At 47.0% G+C, this 15,760-nt stretch overlaps 1 protein-coding gene across 1 annotated transcript in view; it reads left to right on the top strand.

Annotated features, from left to right (window-relative positions):
• Positions 1-15,760, top strand: part of Ccnjl (cyclin J like) — a 59,306-nt gene that overhangs the window by 23,941 nt on the left and 19,605 nt on the right. Inside the window, exon 3 of the mRNA XM_041676335.1 lies at positions 5,673-5,886. Coding sequence (XP_041532269.1) covers positions 5,673-5,886 — 214 coding nt within the window. The remainder of the gene's footprint in view (positions 1-5,672; positions 5,887-15,760) is intronic.

The raw sequence follows: 15,760 nt of genomic DNA, 5'->3' as shown, positions 1-15,760 counted from the left end.
TGACTGAACTGCCGATGAGGGTAGCACGGCCCGGGCAAAGGCTAATGTGGCAGCTGCAGCTTGCCAGACACTGATGACCTGAATTTAGAGTCCCGTGCTTAGAGGGAACAACCAGGCAGCCTGTGGGGTTGTGGGGTCTGCTGGGGGTTGGGATGCTAAGGAAACAGCAGCTCTACGGGAGCTGCCTTGGCTTGAGCCCAGTGTTGGGTTGGTGCAGAGATCTCATGGAAGATCTCAGACCAGGTAGAAACCCTACTCTAAACCTTTCTATGGCTTCTCATTGTCCTCAGGGCTGGACAGATTTCTTAGATTGTACCCTACCCATCTTCCCAGTCTGCTTTATCTAGGTTTTGCGAGACAGGGTTTCTCTGTGTAGCCCTGGCTATCCCAGAACTCACTCTGTAGACGAGGCTGGCCTCAATTCAGAGATCTGCCTGCTTCTGTCTCCTGAGAGCTGGGATGAAAGGTGTGCGCCACCTGGCTCTTTTTTTTTTCCTTTTTTAAAGATTTTATTTATTCACTATGTATACAATATTCTGTCTGTATGTTTGCCTGCATGCCAGAAGAGGGCACCAGATCTTAGTATGAATGGTTGTGAGCCACCATATGGTTGCTGGGAATTGAACTCAGGACCTCTGGAAGAGCAGCCTGTGCTCTTAACTACTGAGCCATCTCTCCAGCCCAACCCACTTGGCTCTTTAACCACTAAGTGTGACCTGGTTCTTTTAACCGCTAACTGTTCCCTGTGCTTTACAGATAAGCTTCCCCTTGCTACATCTTCAGAGGCAAATTCTCACACGTCTTCCAAGACTTAACCTCTCTAGCCAGGTGGGGCACACATTGGTCATCCCAGCACTTAGGAGGCAGAGGCAGGTGTATGGGGGAGGGGGAGGCGGCGTGGTGGAGGTGAACATTCAAGACCAGACCAAGCTGTACGGTGAGTTCCAGGCCTGGCAAAACCGGAGAAAAATCCCCCCCCCCCCTTTCTGATGTCCACTGGCCCAGAGCTGTTCCTTGAATACACCTTCCTCCCTCCATTCCTCAAGAATTAGTTATGGGGCATCCAGCTATTGTATTTACACCGAGGTGCTGGGGTTTGGAATCTGCCCTCAAGGACTGCAAACTTCTGGAGTAGCCACAGAAATCCACCAAACAGTGTAGACCAAAACTATGCAACACTGGCAGGCCGTTTCGTTCATGTAAGCTGGGAATAAGATCTTCTCATGATTTCAAAATTAGAATGTTAACCTGCTCATGGTGGCTCACGCATGTAATCCCAGAAGCTAGCAGGCCAAGGGGGAGTTTGAAGTCAAACTGGGCCAATTTAGCGAGTTTTAGACCAGCTTGTAACTACATTGCAAGAGACTGCCTCAAATACATACATACATACATACATACATACATAAATAAAGCCAACCATAGTGACTCAGACCTGTAATTCCTGCACCTGGGAGGTGGAGATAGTGGGAGTTCAAGGTCATCCTGGCCTGCACAGTAAATTTGAAGCCATCTTAGGCTACCTGAGACCTTGTCTCAAAAACCAAACAAGCCATATCCTGGTTAACACAGAGCCTTCGGAAGTATGAACTTAAAGCAACTGCCAGTGCCTGCCCTGGGTCTGCACAAGAATGAACCTGTCATCAGTCAGGCGCGATGGAGGAGAGGTTCAGAGAGCCTCGTCCCTTACTCCTGAATTTGCTACTGTTGCTAAAATCCATTCCCAGGGAAGAAGTTGGTCTAGCCTTTCACTTGAGGTCTCAACTATCAGGCACTGCTTGGACAGAGTTCACCCTGGGGGAACCAATGGATTCGTCTTCCTTATAGAGTATAGGGGTTGCTTAAAGGGGTACTAGTGCTCCTCACCCCTTCTCCCCCAAAAGGCCACACCTGGAAAGCCTTGACCCAGCAAGGGTGAGAGTTTCCTATAGCTTGGTACACGGAACCTCCTTCACTGAGTCTCCCCAGGTCTATATATACTCTATCCCCTCCCAGAAGCCGTGTGCAGTGAAGGCAGAGCTGTACATAAGAGTGGTAGAGAATGGCTAGATAATCGGGTGACACTCTTGTGACCCTAAGTGGGTCTAAACAGTCAGCAAGCCCAGCTGGGGTAATCCTTCTGCAAGAGGGCACAGCTGAATGCCCCAAGATGGTAGGTGCTTGGCTTGGAGAACAATTATGATGATGACTGATGCACTGAAGGAGGAAAAGTCATTCATTACCCTCAGTAGTGAACCCACGGGTGACCCCACATGTTCCCATGGATAGTTCCAGTCTAATGCTCACACGGATGGCACTGGTTAAACTAAGTGCCACACACATGCCCAGAGACACACACGGCAACGGACAGCAATACACATCAAAATGTCAGAATGAAACCCATTATTTTGGCCTCTGGCTCTCTTGCTAGTTCAGCAAAGCCTTGGGATTAAGGGACTTTTTAAACCTAGGTTTCTTCATGTGGGAACTAAGAGACAGAAAGGAATTTATCCAGGCTCTGTACATCTTCTGTGTGCAAAGCTTAGGGCTGCAGAGATAGCTGATCCTGACCTCTTGTCCTCTGAGGACAAAGCGGAAGAGAAGACATGCTTGGGAGATCTGAACTCAAGCTTTCGCCAGACCGGCCTTCCTCCCTTTGGGGAATATGACGGTTACGCATCTGCAACTTTTCCTCGTGGCAGGGCCATGTTCTCATTTCTCAAAGGTCTGTTGTATCAAGGGCTGGGGTTGCTGGCTCCTGCGGTGACTGAGTGCAATAGGAGGATTTGTCACGTTGCTTCCTACAGTAGCTGCCCTATTTGACTTCCCTATTACCTGTATACAAATATTCTGATTTGCTCTTCTCCTCGCCATCACTTTTTATTTTTAATTTGTATGTTTTTTTGGTCTGGGGTTTTGTTTTGTTTGTTTGTTTGTTTTCTCTTTTTAAAGTGACACCCATCCCCAGGGAACCTGAAGTACCATTTCCCCTCGGGTTGGTTTGTGTTTCCCTAGTGACTAGTCACATGCAACATCTTTTCATTTGCTTCCTAGCCATGTTTTAATCTTCTTTAGAGAAATGCCTTCTCCATACGTTACCTATTTTGTTTTGTTTTTTTAAGATTTGTTTTTATTTTGTTTCTATGTATATGTGTGCACATGTGCAGGTGTCTGCAGAGGCCAGAAGAAGGTGTCAGATCCCCTGGAGCTGAATTTGCCCAGGTGGCTGTGGGCTGTAGGCTGAAAGCAAACTTAGTTTCTCTGGGAAAACAGTAAGCCTGCCCTCTTAATTGCTTAGCCATCTCTCCAGCATGAAAGTTTAATTTTAAAATCTCCCTTATATTTTGTTCTGCTGCTTCAGCTTTTGGAATCATATTTAAGAAACCATTGCTTTTGTATAAAGTCATATATGCATTTACCCAAGAGGTTTTTTAGTTTCAAGTCCTGCATTTAGGTTTGAGTCTGCGTTGCTGAAGCTATATCCCTGGGGCCTAAAATAATGCCTAGTATGCAGAAGGTTTGTGATACTTACTGAGGGAAATGAATGAGTTCATATCGCTAGTAAATGAATGAATAGACACGTCTTTCTAGTCTTAGTGTGCAGCTGGTTGAGTAAAGGGTTAGAGGGGCATGGTGCTGGGTGCAGTAGTAGGGCCCTTGCCCAGCCTGGGCTTGGCTCTGGGTTTGATCCTCAACACCATTTGAGAGGTGTAGTGACATACAACAATTTGCTTAATGTTACTGGTAAGCACTCATAATTCTTTGTCTGTCAATTTCCCTCCCGTTTTCCCTTCAGTTTTTGTTTCTCCTGTGTTTCCCTATTTGACACAATGTCACTAAGACTTGTATGTGGGAGAGAGAGAGAGAGAGAGAGAGAGAGAGAGAGAGAGAGAGAGAGAGAGACTACATTCAGCCACACATGAGAACTAAACTAGCCCAGAATGTCTGCCACAGGTCCAGGCCAGAGGACCCATGGGAACTGTTTGGGTTGTGAGCAAGGCAGTCTTGGTGGCTTCGGGATGGTGATGTTCCAGACCCAATGAGACACATTATGGACAGCCCAGCAGCATATGCCAGCATTCCTTAGTTCTGTGCCTGCAGCCTTTGTGGGTATAGAGGCGGATGTATGACCTCTGCCTCATCCTCTCTTGGGCCTGCCCATTCTCTTCTTCTTGCACTTTGCTCTCCTGATACTGGAGTTTCCGCCAGGAAAATAGTGCTAAGGCCAAGAGCATGGAGATGTTCCCTCAACAAATATATCTAACCTACCTTGACTAAAAGGCAAATATCTTAGGTATATGGGGAAAACTATTGTAAAAATATTTTTTGGACCAAGGTGTGGTAGTGCACAGCTGTAATACCAGCACTCGGGAAGCTGAGGCAGGAGGATGGCTATTTCCAGAACAGACTGGGATACATAGTCCTTTTGGGGGGTGGGGGGCGAAAGTAGGGAGTTAAAGAGATGGCTCAGCAGTTAAGAGCACTTTCTGTTCTTTCAGAGGACCCAGGTTCAGTTCCCAGAAGCTCACAAGCATTTATTCCAGAAAATCTGATGCCTTCTTCTGGCTTTCTAGAGCACCAGGACTGCGCACGCGCGCGCGCGCACACACACACACACACACACACACACACACACACACACACTCCACATATATACATATAGGCAAATACTTATACAATACAATAAAAATAATTTTTAAAAAAGATTCGATGGTTTACATCTGAAATCCCAGCAACTGGGAAGCTAAGCCAGCGGGATTTACTTGACTTCAAGACAGGCCATGACTGCATAGTGAGCTCTAGCCATAGAGAGAGACCCTGTCTCAAAACTAAAAACACATTCTTGGTCTAATATTTCTTTCCCTGGTTTTCCTTGTGTTCAGCAGATAAACTCGGAAAACATGGCAGTGTAGAAATTACAAAATAGATGCTACCTTGAGAGAGGAGAATGTTGGTGTTCAAAACCTGCAGTGAGAAACTGACAGTGGAGACAAAAGGCAAAATATCCACCATGAGTGGTCACGGTAAACAGGACTTGCTAGTCATTCACTATTCGTTCAAATCTATTTGTTTGTTTCCCGAGTCATGTCCTTGTTGTATGCCCTTGGCTGTCTAGAACTCACTGTGTAGACCAGGCTGGCTTCAGACTTTCAGCCGTCCCCTACCTCTGCCTCTTGGGTACAGGAATTACAGTCATGTCCAACAACACCTTTTAGTTTAGTCTTGGTTTTGTTTTTTTCCCAAATGGGGGAAAGCAGTCATTCACAGTCCTAGGCATGGAGGGAATTACCAGAGAACCCTGAGAGGTTCCTGTGTGCTAGACACCCGGCATAGCTTCTCATTAAACCCCAGCTCCTGAAGAAGAAACAAAGGAAGAGAAGTGACTCAGCTGTTCTGAAGAACCGGAATTTGGATGTGGGTCACTACCTCCAGGCCTCCATTCTTTTGTTGCTCTAAGGACCTGAACAGCACATTCCTTGGGGAAATGCCTGATTTCTCTGTCATCGCGATAGTCCTAAGGGCCTGTGCTTCGGGAGGGTGGATGGGAATTGGTCTAGAGTTTCTAGAGCACAAGCACCATCACTTGAGATTTAAAACGAGTAGGAATGTAGAGGGGATTGCTGCCCACCCCTGCCAGTCCACGGGCAGGCTTTGGGTCACAAGTCCTTCACCTTTTTCTGTTTGCCTTCCTCCAGGAACTGAAGCTGCCTACCTTCCGTGCCCACTCCCCGCTCCTGAAGAGCCGTCGCTTCTTTGTAGACATTCTGACCCTGCTGAGCAGACACTGCCATCTCTGCCCCTCAGCCCGGCACCTGGCCATCTACCTGCTGGACCACTTCATGGACCAGTACAACGTCACCACCTCCAAGCAGCTGTATACTGTGGCTGTCTCCTGCCTCCTGCTGGCGAGTAAGTAGAAACACTTCCTTCGGCGGCCAGCTGAGTTGCTGCTTATTTCTACAAGCTTTCCATGGCTTCTGTGTGCATCATTTGATGGCTTTGTGTCTATACCATACCAGAGAAACTAATAAGTATAGGTGGGGTTTTCTCTCACCAGCCAGTGCCCAAATAACCATACAGAGACTTATTAATTATAAATGCTCAGCTGATAGCTTAGGCGTAGTACTAATCAGCTCTTACAACTTAACCCATATTTCTTATTTATGTTCTACCACGTGGTGGTATCATTTTTCAGCACAGCTTGTTCATCTCTTGCTCCCTCTGTGTCTGACTGGTGACTTCACCCCTCTCCTCCCCAGCTTCCCCCTTCTTCTCACAGTCTGGCTCTCCCACCTACCCTCTTTCTACCTAGCTATTGGCCATTTGGCTTTTTATTAAACCAGTGAGAGTAAAATATCTCACAGTGTACAAAAGAATTATTCCCCTGTAAATAAAGATATTCACAGTTCGATCTTAATGAATCTCCACAGTGACTTTAGAAGACAGACAGTCTTGGTACCTGATGTTATCACGGCTCAGAGAAGCTTCAAAACTTGTTTGGGGTTGCCCAACTAGTATATGACAAACAGTATTTGAGACCGTAGCTGCTTGGTGCCTGCGCCCTTGACCTCATGTCTCCTGCGTCTTTCCACAAGGACTTTGAATGGGCCCTCGCATTCACTATTTTCAGAGGGGTCTAAAGATGGAACTGCTTGTTTTGGACCAAAGTTGGATCCACAATGTAGTCACCGGGCCTGAGCACATTCCTTGTGCAGTCTATACCTTCCGAAGAAGCCTCACTGAAAACAGCAGATCTCCGGCCATCTGTCCTTCTTGGTGAGGGTCACTGCAGCTTAGAGAAGCTCCTGACCACACAGGTCTCCTATGTCACCTTGCCACCTAAAACTGCTCTGTGATAGACCAAGAGCTCCAGTCTAATGGCCAGACCTCAGATTCTTTCCCCTCTGGATTTGTGTCTTTCTCCTCATCACTGCCTGGATGGCAGTCACACTGGGGACCCCTGTCCCATCACAGACCTCTGCCTTCATTGCTTCTTGCTGCATTTGTGAACTTAGGCCACCCGCCCCTTTCACCACAGCCGAGGTCAGAGATATATAGAGACACAGGATTGTGTACTTGGCCCAGTGGGTAAAGTGCTTGCTGTCAGTTTGAGTCTTCAGTACCCACATAAATGCCAGGCAAATGCGACAACCCGCCTATAATCCCGGCACTCGGGAGGTTGAGATGGTGTTTGCAAGGCAAACTGACTAGTTAGACTAGCTGTGGGTTCAAGTGAGAGATCCTGTTTCAGTAGATAAGGTGGAGAACAATCTAGAAGACATCTAATGTCAACCTCTAGCCTTCGTGGCATAGTGTCACATATGTGCCTATACACGCACAAACACTACATACAGAGAGTTCCAGAGAGGGAAGAGAGCTTGGCACATCATAAGTCCTCATAAGAACATTTGTGGAAACAACAAAAGGAACGAAACTTAGGCATCCCTCGGGAACTGGGATTCTTCTTCTCTGTACTGTCCTTAGTGTTAGGGAGTAGAACGTGAAATCCCGGTCTCAAACTAGCCAGCTGCCATTAAGAACATTTTCTTGGCATCTAATATCAATATGTTTACCCTTGACTTAAATCAGGTTTTATGTTCTCCTCCATGCTGTGTTACTACCCTAGGTTATTGAATATTTCCTATTGTTAGGAGGGTGGCACCCACAAGCTGCTGTGGTTTTCTCTGTTCTTGGCACACTGCTCTAAGCCCCGTGGTCACCATCACTCTGTTAAACACACATGCTCGCACACACGCACCCACGCATGTGCACACACACTGCAGTTTTGGAATTTTATTTATTTGTTTGCTTGGTTGGTTGACTGGTTGGCTAGATGGTTGGTTGATTTTTTTTTTTTTTTTTTTTTTTGAGACAGGATCTTGCTTTGTAACCGTAGTGAATCTGGAAGTCCCTGTAGAGATCAGGCTGCCCTCAAACATTGTGATTCTCCATAGCATCAGAATTACAGGCATACGCCACCCTGCCTGGCAGGAGAGTGAATTTCAAGTTTCCCAAACCCTGTCTTATTGTCACCTAGGACCTCCGCCCTATTGTAAGGTTGTCTCTAATCTGGACCAGCTAGAATTTGCAAGTTATCAGTGGGAGCTAATTTTGCTCAAGCCCGGCCTTTTGTAAGCATCTTATCACCTCAGGAAGAGATGCAGAGGCCGGTGAGCCATCTCCATCAGAGACGGGCAGAGCAGGCATCGTGTTGCAGACACATCATGGCCTTTGGCCTGCTGCTTCTGTGATCTGTGGACTGCAGCGAGGCCTACTGGGGGCAGGAGACTTAGATTTCCTTGGGGCTGTTGCGTTCTCCCCCAGCATCTGTCTGGGGAGCCGGGATGGAAGGCTCACACTGGAGTCCCCATTGTGCTGCTGTAGCCATGGTGGAGGAAGAGGGCCCTCCAGATGGAGAGGCAGACGCCCCCACCCATATGTTGATGGGCCTCAGCCAGCCTGGGGAGGCAGAAACGGAGTTCTCAGAACACCTGCCATATGTTCCAGGGCTCAAGGACAGCCTGAAATCCTATTCGCCCCTTCTCCCTTTCCTGGGCTCACTGTCAGCCGTAGGGTAGGTAGGGTCGGTCACCTTGTCTGGGGAAACTTGGAGTTCTACTGGTTCGGTATCAAATTACTGAGATAAGGAAACCTGGCATCGCTGTCCCCACCTGTGAATCTAAAGGGATTTTGCTTTTTTAAAAAGATTTATTTTTTACTGTGTGTGTGTGTGTGTGTGTGTGTGTTTATCTGAATGGGAATACGGGTGTCCATGGAGGCTAGAGGCTTGGATCTCCTCGTCTAATTTGGGTGATGGGAACCTAACTGCCCCAGGTTCTCAGGTTTTATGTGTAGGTATATCCATATTTGTTTGTGTGCATGTGCGTGTGCACATGAGTGCACCTGCCTGTGGAGGCCAGAGGTCGACTTCAGGTGTCCTCTTTGGTTGCTCTGTAGTTTATTTTATTTATTTATTTATTGGTTTTTTTTTTTTTCCGAGACAGGGTTTCTCTGTGGTTTTGGAGCCTGTCCTGGAAGTAGCTTAGCTCTTGTAGACCAGGCTGGTCTCAAACTCACAGAGATCCTCCTGCCTCTGCCTCCCGAGTGCTGGGATTAAAGGCATGCGCCACCACCGCCCGGCTTGTAGTTTATTTTTTGAGATAGAGTCTCTCACCAAACCAGGAGCTTGCCAATTTGACTAGGCTAGCTGGCCAGGGATCCTCCTGTCTCCAGCCCCACAGCACTGGAATTATAGGCACACACAGCCTCCTGCAGCATTGTGCACGGGTGCAGGGGATTCAACCTTAGTACTCTTAACTGGCTGAGTCATCTCCCCAACTCCAAATTCTGAGGTTTATAACACTGTTTCCAAATAAGGGCTTTTGCATAGATGAAACTTCTCTTTCTGCCTTGGGTCCCACAGCTCTCATAAAACAAGCAGAACCTTAGGTAGTCAGGTAGCCAACCTATGGCAAAGAGGCCCCTTAGTCTCTATGACTAAGTTAATTGTGTCTCCTACCTCCACACAGGATAGACACAGAAGTATCATACAGGACTGGGGTAGAGTTTGACAGTAGAGAACTTACCCAGCATATGCAAAGCCCTGAGCTCCACCCTCAATCAAACAAAAAATCAAAACAAAACAATAAACATCATGGGGAGGCACATCTTTAGTCCCAGCACTAGGGAGGTGGAGGCAGGGGCAGGCAGATCTCTGAGTTCAAGGCCAGCTTGATCTACAGAGTAAGTTCTAAGCTAGCCGGGGCTGCACAGTGAGACCCTATCTCAATAACAAGAACAAAACAGTAAACGTACTATTTAATAGAGCCACCCTCTTTTTTATCTTTCACCTTACCCATCTTCTGTCCCCCAACTGTTCTTTTTGGTGTTTTTGTTACTTAATTAAAAGGATTATACGACAACATGGAAACTTACAAACTTCAGGTGAGTTGCTTCAGGACATCCTATGACAGGATGGCCAGTCCCTGCTTCATTTCTGTCCTGGTCTCTTTCTGTAGGCCCACCAACCAGTCCATCCAACCAGCATGTATGGTCATGATGTCATATGCCTGTGATTTTAGGTTCAGAGAGGCAGTGTAACTTACCCCAAAGTCACACGGCTTGTTTTTGGGTTGTCTTATAGTATTGTGTAAATTCAGCAGTTTAACCATTTTAAAGAGTACAATTCAATGGCATTTAATAATTCAATGGCGTTTAATAATTCAATGGCATTTAGTAGATCCATGCCATCTAGTGTGCAGCTGTCACTCTGTCTCACTCTAGAACATTTTTTATCACTTTAAAAGTAATCCCAGCTGGGCGATGGTGGTGCACACTTTTAATCCCAGCACTCGGAAAGAGGGGGCAGAAGGATTTCTGTGAGTTAGAGGCCAGCCTGGCATACAGAGTGAGTTCCAGGACAGCCAAGGATACAGAAAAACCCTATCTTGAAAAACTAGGAAAAAAAGAAAGGATGAAAAGAACAAAGAAAGAAAGAAAGAAAAAGAAAGAAAGAAAGAAAGAAAGAAAAATTCTGGAGGGTTAGGTAGATTCAAGGCTGGCCTGGGCTACAGTGAGTTCAAGACCAGCCCGGGTAACTTAGTGAAACCCTGTCTCAAAAAAATAAAAACAAAAAAGAGGGCCGTGGATGTAGCTCAGTGATGAAGCACTTGTTCTGAGAGACAGGCACTTCCCGTTCCTTTCCACCCCAGCCTTGGCAACCACTCGGTTGCCTTCTAGCTGTCTGGTTTGTGTATTCTGGCTTCTCATGTAGGAAGGCTCATACAGTGCGTGAGCAGTGGCGTCCCTGTGTCCATGATGTAGCGTGTATCAGATCTTCCACCGACTCACATCCATCTTGGATGACACGGTCTGTTTACCCAGTCCTCTGCTCACTGATCACTGTGTAGTTTTCACATTTGTGCTTCTGCTCTGAGCATTCAGGCACGGGTCTCAGTTAAACCCCTTTTCCAGATCATGTGTTAAGTCTGAGTTGAGACCCTCTAGTCACCTGGAGCTGATTTGAAAAACTAGACAGAGCTGGATGGTGGTGGCTCAGCCATTAATCACGACACGTGGGAAGCAGAGGCAGGCAGATGTCTGAGTTCAAAACCAACCTGGTCTGCAGAGGGAGTTCCAGGACATCCAAGGCTGTATAGTGAAACCCTGTCTCAAAAAGCCAAAAAAAGAAAAAAAAAAGTAACAAAGCTGTTGAATCCTTAGCCCTGGACAGGAACCAGAGGGAGAGAAAACCAGAGAGGCCAGAATGGCCTTTTTGTCAAGATCCCATGGCCTTAAATGTTAGGCCTAAAGCTACAAAAGAACATGAAAGATGTTTTTACCATTTAAAAAAATAATTTTTGAAAATCTACAGTTTTCAAAATTGGTGCGATGGCTCAGTGGGTAAATGTGCCTGCAGCTTGAGCCCAGCAGCCTGAGTTCATGAACCTCAGACGTTAATGTAGATAATGTACTCCACTAAGTTGTCCTGTGTGACCATTACATGTGTACCATGGCCTGCATACTTACATATACACATTGTGAACACACATGTGTACCCATATGCAATATTTTTTAATATTTTTAATTATAGCCGAGCAGTGGTGGCGCACGCCTTTAATCCCAGCACTCGGGAGGCAGAGGCAGGAGGATCTCTGTCTACAAGAGCTAGTTCCAGGACAGGAAACCAAAAGCTACAGAGAAACCCTGTCTCGAAAAATCCAAAAAAATAATAATAATAAAAAATAAAATAAAATAAATATTTTTAATTATCTATACAAAATGTGTTTTCCCCTGTACTCGCAGTCTATACCCACAAATTGGTTTGTATGCCTTCTGGCCTAGGTGAGCTTGGTGTGTCGTTTTAATTGGTGGGGAGAGGGAAACTACTCTCAGTTCCTAGCAGGAAGACAGCCATAGTTTATCATGCCATCATAAACTCCCAGTGAATGCAGCGACTGCCATGCCAGGGCCTGTCCCTCCATTCTTTCCCCTAATTCATCTCAACCCCACGGGCTTTGTCTCCACAGACTTCTGTTGCCTTCCATGGCTGCTTTCAGCCCCCACACCCTCCCTGGGAAAACAGTGCTCCTTGCTGAGTGGTTGCCTGTGTTCTGGAAGCCTATCCGGCTCCTGGCCGACCGCCTCAGGTCTGGAAAGCCGTGGAAGGTGGGGGTAGTGGGATGATGGTCCTTCTGCCTCTTAGGGTCATGTTCTGACGGCGCGCGCGTGCGTGCGTGCGTGTGTGTGTGTGTGTGTGTGTGTGTGTGTGTGTGAGAGAGAGAGGGGGGGGGGGGAGGGAGGGAGGGAGGGAGACAGACAGACACAGAGATTCCCATTCTATACTGTGCCTGTGGAGGTCAGAGGACAATTCAGAGAAGGATCAGTTTTCTCCTTTCATCCTGATTCCTGGGGATCAAACTCAGGTCATCGGGCTTGGCAGCAAATACTTTTACCCTCGGGCCATTTCCTCAGCCCCCAGCCTTAGTTTTTAGGTGAGGCTGAGTTCTTTTGTGGCCTTCAAGTCAGTCCCTAAACCTCCCTGGAAGAGTGGGAGGTAGCCATGTGATCTCTGTCAGGACAGCGCATCCCTGTCTGGATGGGGTTCTTTCTTAGGCAGGGTCCCTTAGTCCAGAGTGAGCCTGTCGCTTGTAGCTCACCTGCACAGGGGCTCATCTCCTCAGTACAGGTCTTTAAAAATTAGAAATCCTTTATCAGTTAGAAATGGGATCCAAAGAATAAAATAAAATCACTTTCCACCATTCTAGACAGGAAGGAAACCTCTGGAAGGCTTCTGTGTCAAATTGATCTGGTATATTTTTGTGGAAATGTGCTATGTCTATGCTGTTATACAGTCAGCTAGCTGCTCCCCATGATTCGATGATTCTGCACTTAAGGCTCATGGATTTGTCTAACTGCACCCTCTCGCCCCTCCACCTCTGGTGCTGGGGAATTGCACACAAGACCCTGTGTGTGCTAGAGAAACACTTTTCGCCTGAGGTTCATTCCCAGTCCTTCATTAAAAAAAAATTAAGCAAAAACCACTGCTACTGCTTTCATCCATGCCTGTGGGCAGAGAAGTGGAAGTTGCTGATTGCCCTTTCTGTGTTTTCCCAGCCGAGATGGAAAGGGGAGGAGCTCTGCCTTTGTCTCATCTCTCCCGTGGTAAACAAGCCTTCTCCTGTGTTCCGGTTGAGGCTGTGTTTCCTCAGTTTTATTGGTGGCCCTGCTACTTCAGGTGCCCCCCATACCTCTTCCTGCAAGGCTATTGTCCTGTTTTCTGTGCTCAGGAAAACTGTGTCCTGCCTCTCTGAGAAGGTGCCTGTCTTTCCTGGTTAGGTGTTCAATGTGCTTCTAGCCCTGAGTTTGGTGTTAATGAATCATCAATACAGCATGTTAAATGGAAATAAACCCTTCAAAGTTACGTACGCTATGTATTGACCGATTGGTGACGTGTGGCTGTCAGAGGCTCCTGGGGACCTCACCCCCATTTCTTCCCCCTAAAGGCAATGGTTCAGTGTTCAAGGTGACTTTATAGCCTATGACCATCACAAGGAACAAAACCAAGCAGGATAAAAACACATAACTGGGGCTTGAGAGATGGCTCAGCAGGGAAAAGCACTTTGTAAAAAGTCCCATGACCTGAGTTTGTTTCCCACATAAGGGTGGAAGGGAAGAACTGATGTCACATGTCACAATTGTCTTCTGCCCTCCACATGTGCATGTGGCACTTGTGCCCCCACATAATATCGGAAGATAGATAGATAGATAGATAGATAGATAGATAGATAGATAGATGGGCAGACAAATAAGTAGATAGATAATACCTGAATGGGTCCTTACACAAAGTACTTTCTTCGGTCTGTCAGAGATGATCTTTGCTCTTTGTTGTCTACAGTTCCCCATTTTATGAGAGGCATTTATTTAATGATATCTGCACTGGTGGCACTTGAAGTTGGCATCCACTTTCCCCCCTGCTGTGTACAGCCAGATAGCCACTGTCTTGTTCCCTGCCTCACTGCATACCTACCTGAGTCTGTAAGAGGAAGTCCTGTCCCACAAGTGGAATGTTTTTGCCATAGGGCAAGTAAGGGACTGGAGACATAGCTTCACGGGACAGAATTTGCCTACTGTGTGTCAGGCCCCTGGTTCAATCTCCAACACCACCACCACCACCACACACACACACACACACACACACACGTACGTACGTACATACATACGTATGTACTTTTAGAACTTTGGCAGAGGGTACTAAAGTGGTGGCTCAGCTGTTAAGAGCACTTGCTGCTCTTGCAGAGGACCTAGGTTTGGCTCCTAGAACTGACATGGCAGGTCACAATTTCTATAACTCTAGTTCCAGGGGATCTGATGCCGTATTCTGGCACTGCACATACATCGTATTCTTATGTGCATGGAGGCAAACACTCATATTCATAAAATAAAAAGCCTTAAAAAATCTATTGGTTCCTCCAAAACCACAGAGAAATTCTGTCTCGAAAAACCAAAAAAAAAAAAAAAAATCTATTGGCAGCTGCACAGTGTTACACACCTTTAGTCCCGACACTCAGGGGGCCGAGGTAGGTGGATCTCTGAGTTCAAGGCCAGCCTGGTCTACAGTGCTCCAGGATATCCAAAGCCACACAGGAAAACTCTACTCTCCCAAAACCACGTGTGTGTGTGTGTGTGTGTGTGTGTGTGTGTGTGTGTGTGTGTAAGGTAGGTATGCAGTGAGGCAGGGAACAAGGTCTAGGTGATCTTTTCTTGTTCGTTCTTTTGAGGAATTTTTTTCCCCTGTTGAACAGACTACCTTAGAATTTGTTCTATAGCCCAGGCTGACTTCAGACTCTCCACCCCCTGCTTCCTCCTCCCAAGTGCTAGGGTCGTAAGCATGTACCACTCCCATCCATAAAAGTCTCCACCTAAGCAATAAATTGTCAAAACTGACTGGTGTGCCTGCCTGTCCCTGGCTTTCACCCGTGCTCTGGTGGCTGGCCCTCTGTGGGAGAGAGCATAGCCTTTTTGCACATGATCCTTGTCCTGTCTGTGATGTTCAGAGAAGGAATAGAAGGGTGCTGGTTGCTTTGGATGCACTTTAAAGCCAAAATCAATAGTCCTGTCTCTTCAGGTAGAAGCCAGTGAAGGCTGATGCCCGCCAGGCTCCTGCACAAGGGTCTCAGGAGATTATAGGGAAAGCCTGGCTTTCTCCCAGGAAATCACCATCATACTACCCGGTGTCCCTCCCACCCGCGCACCCCGCCCCTGCTTTGATCAGTCAGTAACTGTTACCTCTGCCAGAACTGCTGCTCCAGCAACGGAATGGGAGGGGGCTACCCTTCAGAGATCTTGCTGAAAATTTCAGAAACTTGAAAGTGGTCTTAATCCCTTGTGGTAAGCAGGGAAGAACTAAGCCGAGGGAGGCTGAGCGCAACAGCTTCCCCCGCCCCCACCCCGGAGCTAAGAATGTTGGAGCTAAGAATCCGAGGCAGGCATGAGAAGCAAAGGGGGGATTTTTCCAGGTGATCTTTTTCAAGGGTTCTGGCAAGGTGTGAGAGTTCTTACTAGAGTCAAACCCTAGTCCTTAAGGAAAACAGACCCCAGAAATACAGGGAATGATTTGCTATTTCCTCATAGCTCGTGGAAAAGCGACCAGGAACACCCCCATTTCCTTTGTCTTGTTGTGGGGGTCATTTGCGGAAGGCTCAGCATTTTAGAGATTGGATTACAGGGGGTCTTCTATTTTTCCCTTCCCCAGGGCCACCCAGAGCTGCTACAGGATTGGGGG

The sequence above is a fragment of the Microtus oregoni genome, unplaced genomic scaffold, assembly GCF_018167655.1.
Source record: "Microtus oregoni isolate MIOR12 unplaced genomic scaffold, Mior012 000027F_ref0000203, whole genome shotgun sequence".
Taxonomy (NCBI): domain Eukaryota; kingdom Metazoa; phylum Chordata; class Mammalia; order Rodentia; family Cricetidae; genus Microtus; species Microtus oregoni.
The sequence above is the reverse complement of the archived record's forward strand: the minus strand, read 5'-3'. Positions and strand labels throughout refer to the sequence as shown.